Source organism: Pelophylax lessonae (genome assembly GCF_965119305.1).
Source record: "Pelophylax lessonae genome assembly, chromosome: 4".
In the NCBI taxonomy this organism is placed as follows: Eukaryota; Metazoa; Chordata; class Amphibia; order Anura; family Ranidae; genus Pelophylax; species Pelophylax lessonae.
In genome coordinates, this window is record NC_138771.1 from 306,088,601 (window position 1) to 306,110,983 (window position 22,383).

At 42.6% G+C, this 22,383-nt stretch overlaps 1 protein-coding gene across 2 annotated transcripts in view; it reads right to left on the reverse strand.

Moving 5' to 3' along the window:
• Positions 1-4,974: 4,974 nt before the first annotated feature.
• Positions 4,975-22,383, reverse strand: part of SCYL2 (SCY1 like pseudokinase 2) — a 77,732-nt gene continuing 60,323 nt past the window's right edge. For both annotated transcript variants that reach the window (XM_082254088.1, XM_082254089.1), the window contains 4 exons: positions 14,347-14,413; positions 9,743-9,832; positions 6,342-6,461; positions 4,975-6,017 (listed from right to left, as the gene is read on the reverse strand). In XM_082254088.1, coding sequence (XP_082110214.1) covers positions 5,361-6,017; positions 6,342-6,461; positions 9,743-9,832; positions 14,347-14,413 — 934 coding nt within the window. In that variant the 3' untranslated portion in view covers positions 4,975-5,360. The remainder of the gene's footprint in view (positions 6,018-6,341; positions 6,462-9,742; positions 9,833-14,346; positions 14,414-22,383) is intronic.

Here is a 22,383-nt window from a genome sequence, read left to right on the forward strand (position 1 = left end):
TTTTAGCACTCCAGGAGTCACTATTAGAGTACGAACTGCTAAAATTTTAACCACTTGCCGACTGCCACACGACTATTTACGTCGGCAGTCAGCCTCTCACAGGCAGAGCGACGTAGGGCTACGTCGCTAGCCTGTAAGGGTTTTGGGAGCGAGCGCGCGCCGCTGGATGCGCGCTCCCTCTCCCGCTTGGTCGCGGACCCTCCTGCGCGTGTGCCCGGCGGACCCGATGTGACAGCGGGAGAAAGGCAGACGGCAAGTGTAAACAAAGCCACCTGTCAGTTCTCCCTGTGTAAGAACGGTGATCAAATGGTTCTACTATGTAGGACCGTTGATCATTGTTCTTACACATCAAGCCACAGCCAATCACAGTTAGAAACACGCCCCTAGGACACACTTAACCCCTCCCTCTCCAAAACAGTTAACTCCTTCACTGCCAGTGTAATTTTTACAGTAACAGTGCATATGTATAGCACTGATTACTGTAGTAATGTCACTGGTAACCCCAAAAGTGTCAAAAATGTCAGTCAAGGGTCTGATCTGTCCGCCCCAATGTCGCAGTCCCGCAAAAAAAAAATAAAAAAAAAAAATCGCAGATCGCCGCCAATACGCGTTAAAAAAAAAAAAACAACAAAAATCTTTCCCTTTGTTAGTAAACGCAATAACTTTAGCGCAAACCAATCAAAATACGCTTTTTGCGTTTTTTTTTTTTACCAAACATATGGTAAAAAAAAAAATTGGCCTAAAATGTTAAAAAATTTTGATTTTTACATTTTTTTGGGGAATTTCATATAAAAAATGTGAAAAATATTGTTATTTTTGCAAAATTTACGCTCTTTTTTTGTTTATAGCGCATGATCAAAAAATCGAACAGGTGATCAAATACCACCAAAAGAAAGCTCTGTTTGTGGGAAAAAAGGGACGCCAAATTTGTTTAGGTACAGCGTCGCACGAGCGCGCAATTGTCCGTTAAAGTCACGCAGTGCCGAATCGCAAAATAGGCCCTGGTCAGGAAAGGGGGTAAAATCTTCCGGGGCTTAAGTGGTTAACAATGATCATATGAAATATATAATAGCATATTAAAATATGAACTGTTTTGACTAGAAGATCCACTAGCAATGTACTTGCCTAAAAAGAAAAAAAAAATGCAGTGCAAATATGTGATTTTCTTTGGAACGTTCTCTTTCCCTCTGTAATTAAAAAAAAATCTATTATCTTCTGAAAAGGTCATTTTAGGCTTTTGTTTCTTTCAAACAATACACATTGGCCAGTTGCAAAAACCAGTGAGAAATATATTTAGCGTAATTATGACATAGTATACTGTACTGTTTGCTTAGTAATTCATGTAATTTTTTTTGTGTTATTTTAATTATACAATTTTAAATATTCATGAATTCTGTCATTACTGCAGCAAAAATCAGCATTATGGTGGCTTATACAAAAACAAATATATAAAAATATGCTGCTATACTAGGAAAAAAACTAACAAAAACAAACATTCACAGTGGTCATTCAATTCAAACAATTATTCTGGGAATGCCAGCAATAAGCATAAAAGGTATAGGATTGGAAATGGAAAAATATTTGAGGCAGAGATCTTTTGTATGATAACCGCATAGTGCAATGGTGTTCAGACTGTGGTCCTCATAACAAGCAGAAGCCAATCACATCAAGGTAAAAAGTATTATAAATATTTGAAAGGAGCCTGAAAGGATAGAGCTATAGGCAGTGCTGCTGCTGAGGTGGGTCAGAGGTTACCTGAAGTCTGACAGTTGCCTGCCTGTCAGCTGCCTGCAAAACATGTAACAGTTGTCGCTGGCAGCCAGGCTAAAGTGCTGGGGTCTGACAAAGGAAGTGCAAATATTATGCTTAAATTGCATTATTCTTTAATGTAAATAAATTACTACATTTTGTGGATATATTTTAATCAGATCTCAATAACTTAGGGTGTCATTACTTGCACATATTTTGGTGAGTGCTGTGAGTGATTCAAGCACTGCCTAGGACTATTGGGCTGTATAGAGGCTAACACATGAGCAATTACAACCATTGTCAATGGCTGGAAAAAGTTAACAAATGGCAGAATGTGTGTCTGGGGCTGCTAAGTAAGAGTTTTTAAAAACAATCATAACACTGAATAAAATGTTTTTTTAATAGAACATCCACTCTTTTCTAAAATGTTTGAAAATCTCTCTCACCGATTTAGGCTCCTTTCACACGGGCTTTCAGTCCGGCGGACTCAGTTTTGCTCAATGGGGATCGATCCGCCGATCCCCACTAAGCAGGCAGATGACAGGTCTGTCTCCGCTCACTGTGCTGAGATGGACCTGTCAGAACCCTGCTCTCCTCTATGGGAGATCAGATGAAAATGGACCGCCTGTCCGTTTTCATCCGATCCTCCAGACGGATGAAAATTAGGGTTACCATCCGTCTGGATTTCACAGACGGGATTGGATCCGATCGCAACGGGTGTCAGCTGACATGTCACCACTGACATCCACTGCTCCATAGAGGTACATGGAGCATCCCATCAGGTCCGCCTGAAAAAACTGACAGACAGACCTGATCGGAAAGCCTATGTGAAAGGGCCCTAAAAGAATTTCGAATACTCTGACAATTGCTTCTGTGTGCAAATGACACCCCAAAGTCAGCTGAATCGGGTAACAATCATCAATAGATTACAGCCAGTGTGGTGGTCTTGGCAAGACAGGCAGATGCCCCACCTCAAGCTAACCCAGGGCTTGACAAATTTTCCTGAAATCTAGGAGCCAGCTAAAAATGTTAGGAGCCAGTTTTTTTTTTTTTAAACTAACAACCAAGCTTTATTTAATAAAACGGATACTAAATTTACACATAAATACGACTAGAACCCCACTCTCCTCTATAGCACAATTGGATGAAAACAGACTGTCTGTCTCTTTCCATCCGATGCCATCTGATCCGATCCACGGGATGGATAGACAATAGAACCACCATCCGCCTGCTTTTAGTGGACAGGATCAGATGGCGGCAGATTACTGCTCCATAGAGGAGAATCAAGGGTCCGATCAGGTCTGCCTGAAAAACTGACAGGCAGACCTGATCAGACAGCCCGTGTGAAAGGGGCCTTCGGCTGTGGCATGGCGATGAGGGAAAAAAAAAGGATATATATAGATATAGATATATATCTATAGATATATAGATATATATCTATATAAATATATATATATATATATTTATATATATATATTTTTTTTTTAATAATTGGAAAAAAAAGAATTTTTTTTATTTTTTTAATAATTAAAAAAAAAAGAAAAAAATATTTTTTTTTTTTTTACATTTAAAAAATAAATTAAATAATAATAACCACACTCCCTGTCAAAGGTAACTAACTGGACAGGGAGATGGTAATGAATGAATTGAGAACAAAAAGGCAGTGGAAACAGTCATTACTCCCGGCCTCCACAAGAGGGCGCCAGTTCCCCATTGGAAGCCTGTCATCTCAAGTAGGCCGAAAAGCCGGGGCCTCAATTTTCGGACGGCCCGGAAGTCCGTGCACTCCGTGCGCGGAAGTCCGGGCAAAAATGACAGGACACCTTCTGCAGGGCACCCCCAGGCGCCAGGTCGCTAATTCTAGTCGCAAATGCGACCTGGCGCCCGGGGATTGTCGAGCCCTGAGCTAACCTCTGTACAAGTTCTCCCACATAAGGCAGTCAGAAGTACTTTGTGAAAGGTACTTCATCAAGCAAAACCTCTGATAAGAAAAGGGTTTGGAACTTCTGATGCTTTGAATTTTATAAGAACAACCAGGAACCTGAGCCATCAAACACAAAACAAAGATCTACTGGCCCGAAAGTTTAGACTTTTCGGTCAATTGCAGATAGTTACATGAGAGCATATTCACAGATTTCATCTTTTTTTTCGCAGGATATGTGCAAAGAAGCTTGTGCATGTTAAACATACGTTAAAATGTTTTGTAGATTGGACTGTTTGCTAATAAATATTACAGTTTGGAAAAAAGGTGGGTACCAAATATTATACTCCCATTATTATAGGACCCATTAGACCCCGTTCACACTGGGGCGATCCAACTTGCCGGGGTGACCTCACAGGTCACGGCGCGCAGCTCGCACCGCGACCTCGGAGCGGCCGGCACGGACTTCATAACATTGAAGTCAATGCAGGTCGCCCCAAAGAAGCTCCGGACCCTTTTTCTAAGTCGGAGCGACTTGTGTCGCTCCTATTAGAACGGGTCCACAGCTTCTCTATGGCAGGCGACCTACGGCGACCTGTCAGGCGACCAGGTCGCCCCAGTGTGAACGGGGTCTTACAGTGCTTGGGTAGGCTAGAATTTGTGACAATGTGACAAAAAGAGATGACAGCAATACAACACATTTTACAGAGAAGTAACAATCTTTCTTTTCTGGCATAGGTCCTCTTGTCCTAAGCAAATTAAGAACCTGTTAGGGAAATGTGCAAAACACAAAAAAAAAAAAATTTATACATTTGTTTTTCACTTTTAATTAAAAAAAAACAATTGAAACTGAAATGAGGGAAAAATAAATGTTGCTGGAATTAAAATGATAAAATATGCTGCACATCTTCAGAGGGTCAGTTGAGAACAGATGTCCTTAAAGAAGCGGAACTTCATTAAAAGAACAAAAACAAATACATTTGCAGATCTGTTGACATGCTCTAAAAGGTAAGGAATGTTTTTTATAATCTTACATTTGGTGCAAAAAAAGGAAAAAAATGATCTTGATATTTAAGGCTGAATAAAAGTGCTTCTCAATACCACTAAGGTATTATGTTTCCTTTACAGTAGTACAAGTCAAGGGAAAAAAACAAAAAACAAACATCTTTGCTCTTGGAAAATCTTTTTTTTTTAAAACTTGTTATTACCCTGAGGAAGATGTAACAAAATGTGAAAAAAAAAATCTGATTTTGGTTAGGTGGGTATATTAATCCTAGTTGCAATAACTGAGCCCACTTCCCAAAACGAAATGACGGACATGATAAAAAAAAAAAAACGATCTTTGTAGTAGGAACCTCAATCTGCAATGTCTTGTCAGAAGAAGCCTGAGAATGTTGAGAATGCAGATAAGGGTCGTGGGTTTTAAAAGTATAGCCAAGTAGAATTTTGAGATATGATTAAACAGTACACTTCTGGTGATATTCTGTGTTTTGCTGTAGACCTTTTTACAAAAAGATGAACTGCCTATAGAAATCAGCTAATATAACCACAGGGTCATCACATAATGTAGGGAAGAAAAGAACAATAAAACATACATTTCAGAAATCTTGTAATATCACAATGGTGGGGTAGAACCAAGAGATCCCAAGCAGGTCAACAACAATTATAAAACAATCCTTGAAAAAGTTATTTAGCCAAAAAGGTCTTTTAAATCATTGCTAGCTGAACTGCTATTTTTCATTGTGGTTGCTGGCTGCGTAAAGCCTTGAGGATTAAAAAATGGGTTAGATTGAACACCAAAGCCAGTTTGTCCAGCCATGCCTGTCTGTGTCACTGTGCCACTCATATTCGGAGAACTTTGTGGGGGTGCAAACTGATTAAGCCAGGGATTCGGTTTCTGTTGTGACATTTGGTTCAGACTCACTTTGGGTTTTTGAGGGCCAAACAGACTGTCCAATGGTGACATAGCAGCAGAAGGCTTGCTGAATGAGTTCTGCTGCAGCACACCAGGAGGGTTGCTTATTGTACTGAAGTTCTGCATGCTATTTGGGGTTGACATAGGAGCCATTTTGTTCATTCCCATGGGAACTGTTCCAGTGAAGAAGTTCTGATTAGGAGTTACAGGCCCCATGTTCCCAAATCCAGAAGGCTGGAACCCTGTGTTTGAGTTAGGACCATTTTGGACATTTCGGTTCAAGCTCATGTTATCAACAGGTGCTGGGTATCCAATACTTCCAGGCATGTTACTGAGAGGAGGAAAGCCACTCATGGCTGGTTTAGCATTGGTGCTTGACAGATTGTTAAGAGAGCTCATGTTCTCCATCAGTGTCCTTGTAAGGTCTTTTGTCTGGAGAAAAATCAAGAACGCAAAGTCAGTCTAAACCTTTAGATAAAAACAATCTACATAAACATACATATGCTAGACCTATAAACAAATGGTGAATACTTTTATTATCCTGAACATATGCATGGAAACTGTCCCATCTGCAGAAAAACATACTATTCATGAATTATAATTGTCTGAATTCATAAACTGTGAAGTGAGCACTCATCAACGTGTCCCAAAAACACAACAGGTTTCACACTAGTCAGTGCTCAGTAAGAATATCGCCCTGCTAAGCCCAGCTCGACTTTCCATTTCCAGCCAGCAAGACTGCACATCCCTCCTTACCTGTTTTACTGGAGCAGCTGGCGCCATTGTGCTGGGTGTCAGAGGCTGCTGGCTTTTCATCTTCTGGACTTGCTCCTGCTCTTTTGCAAGTTTTTGCTTCTCTTCAAGTGTAAGTGAAACCTTATAAAACAAAACATGTGTCAATCAAAGTAGAAATTAAATATTAAGCCTCTTCCTATGAAATGAAAATCCAAAAGGACAAACATATATTATTCTGGTTATAAAGCAAAATTAGGCAAAGAGTAAAATTGATCACCTGAGCTTTAGCCACTTGCTAACTAGGCCTTTTTTTGAACTTTTTGTTAACAAGTTTACATTAAAAAATGACTTAGAACTCCCAAATATATATATATATATATATATATATATATATATATATATATATATATATATATATATATATATATATATATATATATATATATATATATATATATATATATATATTTTTTTTTTTTTTTAGCAGAGACCCTATCCTTGCAATATTTTATGTCACATTGTATCTGCACAGCGGCCTTTGAAACGCAATTTTTTTGGGAAAAATACACTTTGTTGAATTTAAAAAAAAAAAAAAATAAAATAAAAGTTAACCCAATGTTTTAGTAGAATGTGAAATTTGATGTTAGGCTGAGTAAATAGATACCCAACATGTCATGCTTTAAAGTTGCACGTGGAATGAAGACAAACTACGGTACTGAATAATCCCCAAAGGCAACGCTTTAAAAATGTTTACAAGTTACCTGTTTAGAGTTAGAGGAGGTCTAGTGCTAGAATGATTGCTTTTGCTCTAACGATCGAGGTGATACCTCATAAGCAGTGGTTTGAACACCGTTTACATATTGCAGGTGCGACTTACGTATGCAGTCGCTTCTGCGTGTGAGCACGGTGGGACAGGGCACTTTCAATTTTTTTTTTTTTTTTTTTTTTTACACGGTCTCTATTTTTAGCATTTTTATTCTTATTACAAGGAATGTAAACATCCCTTGTAATAGAAATAAGCATGACAGGTCCTCTTTATTGAGAGATCTGGGGTCAAAAAGACCCCAGATCTCTCATTTACCCTTAAAAGCAAAAAAAAAAAAAAAAAATTTAAAATATCACACTTTGTCTTTAACAATAAAATCATCCCTTTAAGCCCAAGAGGCGGAAGTAACCTTAGGAGGTCGCTCCAGTCCTCCAAGGGAATAGAGCCCAGTGTGACCTATTTTGTATCTAATCATTAGAATATGTCTTTTACTTTTACATTTTTAATTATTTATTCACATTTTACTTCTCAGTTTATTTTGAGTATGGACAGTATTAGTCGCTCTAGGGTCAATGAACATTAACCTTAAATATCTCCTTGATACATGCAGTGTCTAGCACTAGTTTTTGGTTAAACAAGAGTTAAAAGTACTGGCCTCCTACTCCCACCCCCTCCACTCTTCACAGCATATAAAAGACTTGTTCTTTGGCCAATCTCCTTCCTTTGGTTTGATAAAGGGGCCCTCCTGTCTGCCCCGCAACATGTAGCCACATCCCCTCTACTTCCTGTCATCACCCAGCCGAGAGAGGTGCTATTTGAACCTGCAGCCATCTTGCCACTTCTGGAAACGGCTGATGCTTATGTTCCATCCTGAAGTCTGACAGCTGTACTTCTTTCAAAATCTCTGCTTCAACCATTTACATGCCTGCTGAGCTCTGCAGCCTCACGGTGATCCTATGGAGGTCTATATGGGTCTATGACAAGCCTTGATCTACTTCTATTTAGTGAGTGCATTTTAATTGTCTTTTGTGCTTTTTAATAATTTGCTACACCTAGATGGAGGAGCCCTGATGTGTTTGTTTTTTTATAGAGCCAAGTGGGGGTTATCTTGCCCATACTCGACTTCCTGCCCAGGCATCAGAGGGATCGACTCCGGGCTTACCGACGGCTTCGCTAAGCTCGGAGACAATCGGGAAGCAGTGGGACGGGGGTCGGGGGTTGGGCACCTCTTCCGCCGCCTCTAAAAGTGGCAAATCCACTGCTAGGACCACTTTTATCCTGTAGAGAATCGCCCACAGTACAAAATGATACCGGGGTTATGGCAGCTAGCTTCTGGGGCTGGTGCATTTGTAACATCGTATGCCCTGAATATGGGTGTAACATGTTACAAGAGGTGAGCTTATCCTTGAAATGGGGAAGAGGAGACAGTTTCCCAGGCAAGCCACATCTCACTGATAAAATTAAGCTAAAAATCTTCACACAATAAGCTGTGTGAATATGCACTAGGATCAACCAAGTATGTGAAAAGCAAATTACGATTTACTTATTTCATGGGCACATGACTGGGTAATTAAACCGAACAGGAATTTACTTTTCTCATGATTGGATAACTGAAGCAGATATTTACACAATTTAGTGCTCATCATGTCGATGGGCTTTTTTTTTTTCTTCAAATGTTGGGTTTGCTATTTGAACGTGAACACCTGAATTCTAATGGCAAAGGCAGCATTTGAAAATAAAAAGGCTGCATTTGACTTGCTTTGCCTGCAAATCAAATGCACCAAAATAGAACATGCTGTGTCCAAAGAAAATGCAGCACAAAGCAATTAGAACACAGTCACTCTCCATTTTGCACATGGACACAGACAAACAAACCGCTATTTCTTCAGAATAAAAAAAAAAAAAAAAATGGAGGAATCTGCAACAACGTTTTTTAAAATCTCAATGTTCATAGATCACCTGGAGGGAAAAGTTTTTTACTCAACAAAAGTGGAGTTGCTCTTTAAAAACTCCCTTAGTAAATCAGCCCATATAAGTCAGGCTTCCAACATCCAAGCCTGGTTGTGTATATCTGAACCAAGGCCTCAATCTTCAGAAAAATATTTGGTTATTGAGTTTTAATCTATACCAGCCTTTCTCAACCATTTCAACACAGAGGAACCCTTGAAATAAATTTCTGGTCTCGGGGAACTCCTGCTAAAAATTAAAAATCTACAACTCATGACACATTAGTGTGACAGTCAGTGGGAAGAATGCTCCTTACTCTTATCATTGGGAAGAATTACCCCCTTACAGATAGCTAAAAGAAACAATGGTGTCATTGGGAACATATCAGAGAGCCACAAATTGTCCATTGCTCAAGGAACCCCTAGCAACCTCAAGAGGAACCCGAGGGTTCCACAGAACCCTGGTTGAGAAACCCTGCTCTATACAAAAGTTTTGTGCTTTTAATTTACAAAGCACCTACTGATGAATATTACAATTTTAGTCCATTTTATCTACAGAGAGGTGAATTGTGATAGTATGCTCATCAAATTACCACACTATTTCTACACAGACAACACATGACTAGTTATCTTCAACAAAATAAAACATCTGACGTTCCCCTTCATTTCTATTGTTTTTTTTTTTTTGCATATATCCATAGAGTACCTACCTTGCTGGGCGGCTTTGGGACATGGCCATTTTCTTGTCTTTCACTCGCACCACTAAGGAAATCTTGCCCCATGTCAAATGATTTATCAGCCTGTTGAAAAATCTACAGATCAGCACCTACACAGGAATTCTTTTAATATGCACAACTATGTCATTATGTAGCTTCTCTTGTTCCTAATACAACAACTCCACTAGTTCTTCCTGGAATTGAGGGAAAATGTCGAACAAACCCTCATTCTCCTGGACTCATTTCTCTTATATATATATATATATATATATATATATATATATATATATATAAGTATCCTTCTGTTTCTTTAAAATACACTCTATATTTAATTATATGGTAGGCTAGGAAAATAATTTAAATATACCCTTCCCAAAAAAAGATTGGAATGCCGTCTGGTATTTCGCTGCCAAGAGCGCTTTTAATATTCTAGCTTTAGAGAACTCTAAAAAAGTTATATTTTGCTGGTATAAAACTGCTGCCTGAATTCCTAAATATGTCCCAAATTATTCACCTCTTTCGTTCTGGGCTGTGGACAAGAAGGAACTATGTTACATATTTATACAAAAAAGGAGAAAGGCTGGTGCTATGGACATCGGCTAAAACATTGATTTATTGTAGCATATGAACAACAGTTAAATAAAAATCCAACGCGTTTTGGCCATCAGGTGTCAGGCCTCAGCCATGATTAAGGCCTAATGGCCAAAACACGTTGGCTTTTTATTTGACTGTTGTTCATATGCTACAATAAAATGATGTTTTAGCCGACTTCCATAGCACCAGCCTTTCTCTTTTTTTGTATGGATTACATGGAGGTTAGCGGAGACCTCACAGGCTGGGTGCTGTGTGTTTGAGGCTCACCAGACATTGCACAGGAGATAGTAGGTCAGATGCAACTGTCTGTTACATATTTGGTGGTTGTACACCAAAGCTTGCAGACTTTAGATTAGGGTTTATTTTCTTGTACATAAAGTCTTAAATTGTAACTTATGCAAAGACCCTGTTGAGGCCCCTTTAAACAAACTGATTAGTAGAGGGTGAGGTTAAAGCGGAGTTCCAGCTGTTTTTTATTTATTTTTTTTAAAAAACTCCCGTGTGATGGTTGTAGCTGCACATAAATCAGTACGAGTAAAAAATGTATGTTTTAGTAGTCTTTTTCTGGTAAAAAAAAAAAAAAAAGTACTTTGGTCTTCCCTGTAAGCCCACTTCCATCTTGAGTGAGGGCATCTGAAGCCCACTCGTTGCTTCTTCCGGGATACAGCGATCACGCATATTGTAGAAAGCACGGTGCAAGAATACGTTGATGCTGCAGGCAGAGGATGCCCATTGGCTCCTGGGATTGATGAAACTCATATCCCAGGAACAGCGGAAGCGAAGCATTGCCCGGTGATATGAGGTACATACATTGCTGGAAAAAAAGTGCCCAATAATAAATCGTGCAGTAGTTTCGAACACAGGGGCGAAAAGTTTAAAATGTGGGTGGTGCTCCGCTTTAGGCTCCAGGGACATTCCCTTCTTTTCTCTTTATAGATCCAATGGGTCTCTCAATGGCCCCCTCTGTTCATATGCCACTATTTTTCTTCCCCCTCAACATCTAGTCTCTTTTAAATCTGACGGTACCAAAATAAAGATCAATATATGCCATAGCTTTAGATTATATTAACATTACTGAATAACCTACTCAACCCTGGTAATTTTGTACGTTCAATAAAAGAAGGTCAAGAGCGATCTTGGCTCTTTGTATTAGTCACAAGGACCTTTTATTGATACTGTACTTATTTACCATTTTTGTATATGGAATTGCATGCATTACTTGTACTCTATTTGCAAAACTTAACTAAAAAAAAACACCCTGAACAAGAAAAATATACAGGTCAAATCAGGGCTTTTTTTCAGCCGGAAACTTGGCGGAATGGAGTACTGCCACCTCCGGCAGTGGCCCCGTGCTCACCTCTTACTGCTGTTACTTGTAAACACAAAAGCCCCTACTTCTGTGTCTGCAAGTGACAGCTCTGCTCTCCCGACAGTGCACACTGAACCCCACACATTCCTATAATAGCAGAGGAAGGGGATGGGCAGTGGCATACCTAGAGGGGTGCACAGACAGAATCAGTACCTGCACCTATTCTCTGAGGAAAAAAAATCAATCATTTCAAAAGCATCTATACAATTTTTGTTTTGAAAACAGGGGACAGAGGATATTTTATCTGATCTTTTACTTTAAAAAAAATGCTTAGATACATTTTAGACAATTCCTGCCACATAACTTACTTTTAATGCATGCATGCCTGAGGATTTTAATTCTAATCTTAACCAATTTAAGACTGGAAGGATTTGCCCCCTTCCTGACCAGGCCCTATTTTGCAATTCGGCACTGCGTTACTTTAACGGACAATTGAGCGGTCGTGCGATGCTGTACCCAAACTAAATTTACGTCCTTTTTTTCCCACAAATAGAGCTTTCTTTTGGTGGTATTTGTTCACCTGTGTGATTTTTTTTTTTGCGCTATAAACAAAAAAAAGTGACAATTTTGGAAAAAAAAAAAAAAAAACAATATTTTTTACATTCTGCTATATGACATTCTCAAGAAAAAAAAAATTTAAAAATCAAAATTATTTAACATTTTAGGCCAAATTGTTTTCTGCTACATATTTTTGGTATAAAAAAAAAAAAAAAAAAAAAAAAAAAACGCAATAAGCGTATTTTGATTGGTTTGTGCAAAAGTTATCACGTCTACTAAATACGGGAAAGATTTATGTCATTTTTATTGTTTTTTTACTAGTAATGGCGGCGATCTGCAATTTTTTGTGGGACTGCGACATTGCGGCGGACGGATCGGACCCCTAACTGACATTTTTGACACTTTTGGGGATACCAGTGACATTACTACAGTAATCAGTGCACAAAATATGCACCGTTACTATAATAATGACACTGGCATGTAAGGGGTTAACACTATGGGTGATCAAGGGGTTAAATGTGAGCCTAGGGGAATATTTCTAACTGTGGGGGGCGTGGCTTCTGAAATGACCATAGAGACATGTGATCCTATATAGAAGGATCACATGAGCTCTGTGATCATTTCAGGAAGGAGGACGGTCAGCTCTGTTTACAACAGCCGACCGTCCTTCTCTCTCAGCGGGGAGCGATCGTGGGCGTCAGGCGGCAAACGGAGCTGCCTGACACATGCATCGGCTTCCCCGCTGAGGAGCGGGGGCGGGAGCACGCAGCCAGCGGTGCGCGCTCGCCCCCTAGCCTCCTGAGAGCGAGCGACGTAGACCTACGTCGCTTTTCCCAGGAGCGGCTGCCTACCGCAGTAAATATGCAGTAGGCGGTCGTTAAGTAGTTAATAGGCAGGTTCTCTTGAAATAAAAGTTCAGTCAAAAGCGAACTAAGCTTAAGCCTAAGCCTACTCCCACCCTTATGATAGCTACCCGTCCTATGATAGCTACCATTTAAAGGAAAGATGTGTATACTTAACTAATCTAAGAGTGCTTCAGTTTGGTCATATGATCAGGTTCTAGTGGCGGCTTCAGGGAAGAGGAGGGACAGAGGACATTGGATGTCTCATAGCAAGTCTATGGGTGAAATCACCACCCAGGCTCTGCTGCTGCTGTCAGTAGCACTTTTGGGCTCTGAGGAAGAGGGTTCGCCCTCGAAACGCATCAGCCTAACCAGATTTGTGCGGACACCAGCACGTCATCCAGCTGGTGGAGTGCCTTGGCTATTTTGGAGACAATTTGTCCAATGGTGTTTATATGTGTGTTATCTACAATTGTTTGTGAGTATAATCTATGTCATTTTTGGATTTTAATAAACCTTTTTAGTGGTAATGCACTAGGTCCGTGCGCCCCTCTCTTGTTGTTATTTAGTGTTTCTGGATACCCTTGGTCCTGAGGGGGCGGCAAGACCACAAGTGATGCCAAATAAGACCATTTAATATTTATCCTTTGTTGCATACCACTTGAGCACAGGAGAATTTTTATGTTCTGCAGCTGTTGTTTCTGTTATCTCCCCCCCCTTAAAGCTGGCCACTGGAGAGGTGACCGGACTGGACAGCCCTTAAATTCGGTAAGTATACACATATTTATTTTAAAGAGTAGTAAGCATAGGGCTTAGAATGAGGGTGGGAGTAGGTTTAGGCTTAGCTAGCGTTTAATCAGACTTTTACATTACCAAATGGCTTGGCGAAGAACCATGATTCAGAAGAAGCACATCTTGCCAACTGAACAAATGCCACTGAGTTACGTACATACCCTGACTGCTCTCTGCTTCGGTCACTTCTGTTTTTACCAACACTATGTTAATCAAGCAAATCAAGCATTCAACCCCTATATTATTTATCACTGTGGAATAGACCATTCACATTAAACTTTTATCTTCTTTCACAGATCAACTATATAAAACAAGATAAATAAAAATTATCTCGGAAAAATATTCCAACTGTAGTTTTTTTACTAACATGCTAGCAACTACCAAAATGAACATATAGGGAGAAGGGGGCTCTGCTGTATATAACCTAGCCCATAGTACCAAAAGTTGCTTTATGGGAAACACAAGAAAAATGCCATCTTTTACTAAATGTTTTCTGTTATTACCTGATTGTTTGTCTTATTAGCTTGTTGATCTGAAGTCATATTTAACTGACCTGGGATATCCAAAGATCTAGAACAGAAGAAACATTATTTGTTTACAAGCTTCTCTAACACTGGGCAAATCACAGGTTCACTTTAAAGTGGATGTAAACTCCATTCATGAAATCTGACCTGGGCATATATATCTGTATAAAAAAGATGGAGGTGATGACACCTTACGGTTCAGCGCTTGCAAAATAAACAATGTGCAAGAAAATGAAAGCAAAATATACATAAATAAACAAGTGTATATAAGATATGTGGTTAAAGCGGAGTTCCACCCTAATTTTACACTTCACATCATTCTTACCTATATCCCTTTCTAAAATCGAATTGGCTATTTTTTTTTTTTTTCACTTACCTTATTTTTAATGAAAAATATCTTCCCTTCCTCCTCATGCAGCCGCAGCCGCCGACGTCATTTCCTGCTTTGCATTGACTCCTAGGAGAGGAGTGTCATCAATCCCAGGAGTCAATGCGCCTGCACCGGTGTCCATTGTCACTTCCGGTGCATGCGCGTCATTCTCTGCATATGGACGGAGAACAGTAATATGGGCATGTGCAATGACGCGGAACCTGCTGTGGGATGACGCGCCTGCATGTGCAATGACGCGGAACCTGCTGTGGGATGACGCGCCTGCATGTGCAATGACGCGGAACCTGCTGTGGGATGACGCGCCTGCCCCGGAAGTGACGAGGGTATAGCATTCTGGGACTCGTGAAATCCAGGAAGAGGGACACTGCAGCTTCAGCTGCCCACACCACAGATGACAGCGCTTGACAAGAACTTCACAAGGTAAGTAATTCATCCTGCAGGTACACTAAACAGGGGACAGTTTAGAGGTATATCATTGTTTAAATGCACAAACAATGACTATTCTAGGGGTATTTTTAGGTAAAAAATAAAAATTTGGCCGGAACTCCGCTTTAAGCACTATATACTGGGATGTGCGGTTTAAATAAGGAAAATACTGTGTAAATCAGCATATGTGATATATACCCAATAATGAATTGCACAGATACCTTCAGGAAGCTTATGGAAAGTCAATGATACCATCAGGAATCTTCGTAGAGCGGGCCGTTAGGCCAAACTGAGCAATGGGAGGAGAAGGGCCTTAGTCAGGGAGGTAACCAAGAACCCGATGGTCACTCTGACAGAGCTCCAGCATTTCTCTGGGGAGTGAGGAGAACTTTCTAGAAAACTACCATCTCTGCAGCACTCCACCAATGAGGCCTGTATGGTAGAGTGGCCAGACAGAAGCCACTCCTCAGTAAAAAGCACATGACCACTGTAACGGAACCGCCGACCCACACTGTACTTGTGGTCTTCCGTCAGTATACGGCTTCCTTGCAGTCACAAACATATATAGCAGATTTTCCCAGCCTCCCTCATACAAAGCTAGCCAACAACTTAGCTTTTAGAAGTTAAGGAACCTTCTCCTTTATTGAACAGTTTCACGCTCAATTTATACACACATGAGCACATCCCCCTCCTGATCAAATTACCACACACAGGTCAGGGGTTGCCTGATTACATTATCATATGCAGATGAAATTGTATACAGAAATAGAATTAACCTGAACTAATTATCTAGCTGTCTGGACAGAATACACATCCCACCTCATTACACAAACAATAAGGAGAGCCTGTCTGACATTGAAGTACAATACACATTAGCATAGGTGTAAATACAGACCCCATTTGAAGCAATCCAAACAATTAAGTACCTGTCTTTCACACCCAGTGACGGTGAGTACCGTCACATATCTTCCCCCCAAAGGTAGACTAACCAGGTACCAGACCTCCAATCGGTCTGTGCCTGAGTTAGTCGGGTAACAAGTCCCAAAGAGTCAATCCATCATGGCAACTTCCTTGACAAAGTTCCATATAGTTTGTAAGTTTATCCCGGCAGGGCGCATGGAGCTCTCATAGCCGATCAGTCTGAGGAAGTCTGGTTTGGGCAGGCCAGACTGGGCTTCTTGGTCACCCAGTGTCCCTAATAGACACAGGGTGACTTTGAAATAAGAGGGGCCTAGTGCGCTGAGAGAGATATTTCCCAACCTCTCTAAGGTAAGCGGTGTTCCACGGGCCCCCCAACCAAAGTGACTCCCATCGCAACCACCAGGCTCAAGTTTGCCAAAAGGCACCTGAAGGACTCTCAGACCATGAGAAACAAAATTCTCTGGTCTGATGAAAAATGGATTTTTGTAAGATCTTACCGTAAAATCCTTTTCTCTTAAGCTCATTGACAGACGTAGTCTTCTTGATTCTCAAGAGCTGGGTTATGTTGTCTCCGCAGGAGTAGGACTAGGCAGAAAGACAAAACGTTCTGGCTCCACCCTAGGGGCAGTCCCTGAGGGTATATCCTCCCTCTCTCTGCTACAGGGAATCAGTTCGGTTTTAAAGCAGTACAGAGAATTTAACCCAACCCAACTCAATGATAGAGGGGCGGGTACTACGTCTGTCAATGAGCTTAAGAGAAAAGGATTTTACGGTAAGATCTTACAAAAATCCATTTTTCTCTATCGCTTATTGACAGACGTAGTCTTCTTGATTCTCAAGAGCTGGGACATCCAGAAGCAGTGCCACAAATGAGGGGTGGGAATGACAAAATCAAATCCAATCTAGAAGGCCCGACCGGAGCCAACCAGAAGTATCAAAGGACTCATCGAGTAAACAGATGAGACCTACCCCACAAATCCTCGAGGTAGACCAACAGTCTCCTCAAACAGTGGCCTGCAGGAACCTTGCAGCCAGAAGAGGCATCTGACGATGCCATCACATAAACCTTATACAATATTATAAAGGTATGAACCGACTAAACAGTCGCCTTGAAAACCTGAACCACTGACGCCTGATGGCGGAAGGTCCAGGAAACTCTAAGCGCCCGAGTAAAATGCGCCTTAACAGGGAACGGGGGATCCCGACCCTTAGATAAAATAAGCCTATACCACCGTCTCTCTGATCCATCTAAAGATGGTCGCAGTAGAACAGGCAACCCCCTCTTAGGGCCATCCGTGATCACAAACAGTGAATCCGTCTTACAAATTGAATCCGTAGTATTCAAGTATATCCTGATCGCCCGAACTACATCCACTGAATGCCATGCAAATTCTCGAGGATGATTGGGCTAAGGACATAGGAAGGACAATACACTGTCCTTATTCAATGAAACCACCTTAGAAGGAAGGATGGATTCGGATGAAGAACAACCTTATCCCTATGAACCACCAGATCTGGGGAACAACAGGATAATGCAGCCAGTTCTGACACCCTGCGTGCAGAAGTGATAGCCACCAAGAAGACCACCTTCTGGGATAAAGTAAGCAAGGGAATCTCCCTGATATTTTCAAAGGGAGGTGTCTGAAGAACCGACAGCACCAAATTAAGATCCCAGGATGGTAACGGCGCGTGCACTGGCAGAGCCAGGTGTCGCACCCCCTGGATGAAATTCCGCACCAAGGAATGAGTAGACAAAAGCTTCTGAAAGAAGATAGCAAATGCTGAAACCAGACCCTTGATAACACTCAAGGCCAGCTTCTGCTCAACTCCCTGTTGCAGAAAGCCAATATTCGGACTACCGAATAAAGATGTAGATGGAACCCAAGGGATTCACATCACACAATATAAGACTTCCATGTACGATGATAATCTTTCTGGAAGTCGCTTTCCTTGTTTTAACTAGAGTAGGAATAACTGAAGCTGACAATCCCTTGTCCTTCAGCACCTGGGTCTCAATAACCAGGCCGTTAAAAACCAGCGATCGTAAAGCAGGATGGAAGATCGGTCCCTGAGACAGTAGATCCTCCCTGAGAGGAAGTCTCCACGGGACGTCCGCCATCAGTCTGACCAAGTCAGCGTAACAAGCACGACGAGGCCAATCCGGAGCTGCCAGGATTACTGGAATTCCTTCCTCCTCTATCCTGCGAAGAAGTCTTGGCAGTAACCCAAGAGGAGGGAAGGCATACATTAGCTGGTATTGCCCCCACGGGGCGATCAGTGCGTCTGCGGTTTCTGCTAGAGGATCGCGGGAGCGAGCCACGAATCTCTGAACTTTCCTGTTGAATCGAGATGCCAACAGATCCATATCCGGGGTGCCCCATCGTAGGCACAACTGGTGGAAAACGTCTGGATGGAGGGACCATTCCCCCTGATCCAGGGTCTGACGGCTGAGATAATCTGCCTGCCAATTCTCCACCCCCGGAATGAACACCGCAGAGATTGCTGGAACAAATCGCTCCGCCCAGCGAAGAATGCAAGCCACTTCTTTGGCCGCTCGGACACTCTTGGTGCCCCCCTGGTGATTGACATAAGCCACGGCCGTGGCGTTGTCCGACTGGATCCGAACCGGGCTGCCCTGGAGCTGCTCGGTCCAGTGAATCAGACAAAGTCTGATCGCTCTCAGTTCCAATACATTTATCGGTAACCTGGATTCTTCCGGGGACCAAAGTCCCTGGACAGATAACTGACCGAGAATTCCTCCCCATCCAGATAGACTGGCATCCGTGGTCACTGTCGTCCAATATATTGGCAGAAATGACTTTCCCTGGCTGAGCATCGGAGACCGAAGCCACCAGACCAGAGACTCTCTGGTCTGTTTGCTCAATCGGATCTGATTGTCCAGGGATTCCGGATTCCGATTCCATCTGAGAGGAATCTCTTGCTGAAGAATTCGGGTATGGGACTGGGCAAATGGGACTGCTTCGAAGGAAGCCACCATCAACCCCAGACCCCTCATGCAAGTCCGAAGGGAAGACCAGCTGTTGGTGGACTGCTGATTGAATCTTTCGGAGTTTCCCTACCGGAAGAAAACTCTTGTCCTGACTGTGTCTAGAATTAGACCCAGATATTCGAGCCTCTGGGTGGGAACCAGAAATGACTTTTGCTGGTTCACCAGCCACCCGAATTCCTGTAAAGAAATCATAGTAATTTCTACGTCTTGTAGCAAGGTCTGAGGAGACTCTGCATGAAGCAGAAGATCGTCTAGGTAACCTAGAATCGATATGCCTCTTTGGCGCAGAAGTGCCAACATTGGGGCCAACACCTTCGTGAAGACCCGCTGAGCCGTGGCGAGACCGAAAGGTAACGCCACAAACTGATAGTGGTTCTCTTCTACGGAAAAACGTAGAAACCGCTGATGTCCTGCGAAAATGGGAATGTGAAGATATGCGTCCTAGATGTCTATGGACGCTAAGACATCCCCTGGATGCAGAAAGGCTGCTACTGTGCGAATGGACTCCATTCTGAATCTTCTTATGAAGACAAAAGAATTGAGTGCCCTTAAGTCCAGAATTGGACGCACTTTGCCCTCTTTCCTGGGTATTGTAAATAGGTTTGAATAAAACCCTTGAAACCGTTCTGTCCAAGGAACGTGGACTACCACTCCTTGTTGTAGTAAATCTGTGACTGCTCTCCGCAGATCTTCTAAACGATCTGAGGATAGTCGGATATTGGAAGGGAAGAATCGCGCCGGTGGGAGAGATCGAAACTCGATCTTGTACCCTGACCTTATGACTTCGCAGACCCATTTGTCCGGGATTCTGGAAAGCCTTGGATCCGGGACCCGGCGAAGACGTCCCCCCACCCCAGTTATGGGTGGGGGCGCACCTTCAGGCTTTGGACGGTTTATCTTCAGGTCTGGAGGGGGCGGGCTTTTGCTTGCCCGACCAACGACCCCTGACGCCTCCTGCAGGAGCTTTGGAGGACTTAGTTTTTTCACCCGCGGGACGAAAAAACCTCTTGTGAGCAGAAAAAGAAGGCCCTCGTCTTTGACGAGTTCCTCTACCTTTAAAATTTTGCGGTAAAAAGGTGCTCTTTCCACCCGTGAGATCCTTATGATCTCATCTAAGTTGGCTCCAAATAGACGCTCTCCTAAAAAAGGGGATATTAGCCAATGCTTTTTTGGAACCTTGGTCGGCTAACCAACCTTTTAGCCACAGTGTATGCCTGAGAACCACTGCTGAGACCGATGCTCGCGCCAATAATGGAGTGGCGTCTAACGCCGCATCACACACAAACTGTAACCCCTGTATCATTTGTTCCAACAAATCTGATACCGCCTGAGGGACCTCTTCTAAGTCCCGGCGTAACCACTTGGTCCATTCAGTTACAGCCTGCGAAAACAGACCAATAGCTATTATAGGTCTGAAAGCTGATCCAATCAAGGCAAACATGGTGCGAGACATAGCTTCTATCTTGCGATCCACTGGATCTTTAAAAGACGGAGCGTCTTCTAAAGGAATAACCGTGGCTTTATTCAATCTAGCAATTGGTGAATCCACCACAGGTGGTTCTGTCCATTTCTTAATGAGGGTTTCCTCAAACGGATAACGCCTGTTAATGCGTTTAGAAATAGTAGAAATGCGTTTTGGCAGACTCCATTCTTCTTTGATTGGATTGCCAAAACATTTGGGCAATGGAAAAACCTTCGCCACTAGATGCGTTTTTAGACCCAAAAGGGATCTCAGTTTCAGCTATTTCTGACGGAATACCCTGTAATCTTAAGGTCTCTTGAACAGATACCATGAGTGCGTTTACCAACGCTTCCTCTCTGGCTATGGCTGATGCCGAAACATCCTCCTCACTGTCTGGAAAGACAGTACACGAGACACCAATACCAGATGAAGTACCTGCAACTGCAGAAATAGGCTCAGAGTCTGAATCCGAGGTTTCAGATAATAAGGGGTTAGGCGGGGGTCGCTTACTTGCGCCCTGTCCCTGACAAGCCACTTCCACCCGGGACACAAGCTTCCATAATAACGGACAATGATTTAATCGTCAGTGGGGTGCTGGAGGATCCCGCAGACCCCTCGAGGGGATCCGGAGGAGATACATGAGTGGCAGGGTCCATGTTAATTCAGGACACCTTTGCCAGAAAACACAAAAAACTTTTCTTTTTTTTTTTTTTTTTAAATAAAAAATACCTCTTTTTTTTTTTTTTTTTTTATATGTGTCTCCCCCTAGCGCAATAGCGCCCCTCAGAGTACCTGCTTCTCGATCCCACAGAGAGAGAGAGGGACCCCCAAGGCTCACCAACCGATGCAGTGAAGTTTCCAACCAACTGCAGTCAGCGTCTGTCTTTACAGACTGGAAGGAGCTGTTTGCTTTTTCCCGGGTAGAAGGCGTGGCTCCGCCCCCTGTGTACGCCTTCCGGCGTTCCCAGCTCTCCACGAGGTAGCTGGGCTCACAAAACATGGCCGCCCCCATAGAAGAGACATAAGACTCCAAAAACATGGCGGCCGGCGTGACCTGAGGACATACATGCATTTGGTCTACGGCAAAATGGCGGCGGACCGCCGAAATCGTTTTCCCAGCACATCCACCTGCATCTCTGCTAAGAGGCGATATATGGATCTACAGAAGATACACTACACAAGGTAGGATTATACCTCCTATGTCTGCTGTAATGTTACAGTCTGCTGGGTAGAGTGTTAGCTCTTAAACCAAGTCCACTTCCCACAAACACATGCTGTATTACAAGGGGGACTTGTAAGTATCAGATATATACTGACCATATATGGAGGGGCCCATAATACATACTGCCTCATAACGAGGAAAAAAGGGAACGTTTACTCACCATACCGAACCGACAGGCACCCTCTCTTCACAATACCCTCTCCACCGGGGTGGGGGTTTGTGGACGCCTCGACTCTCTGGTACCTGGCGTCCAAGCGAGACTTTTAACTCGCAAAGTCAGTCCCTTCACTGGGACTCCGTCGCGGCCGACCCAGCGCGGAGCTCTGGTCTGCACGCGCTCGTAGGCAGAAACCGGGGTGACCACTGGATCTCAACATCCAGCCCGTCGCCCGGCCCCGCATACTTACTTGAATATGTCGCGGCCGACCAAGCGCAATGCCATGGTCTGCGCGCGCTCGTAGGCCGGCTGGGGTGACCACAAGTGTCGCCCAGTCCGGCATTTTTGCTTGAAGATCTCACAGGAAAAAAACACTGGAGAAAACTACCTAAAAAATGTCTTTTTCTTAAAGAAAAAAAGTCTTGCC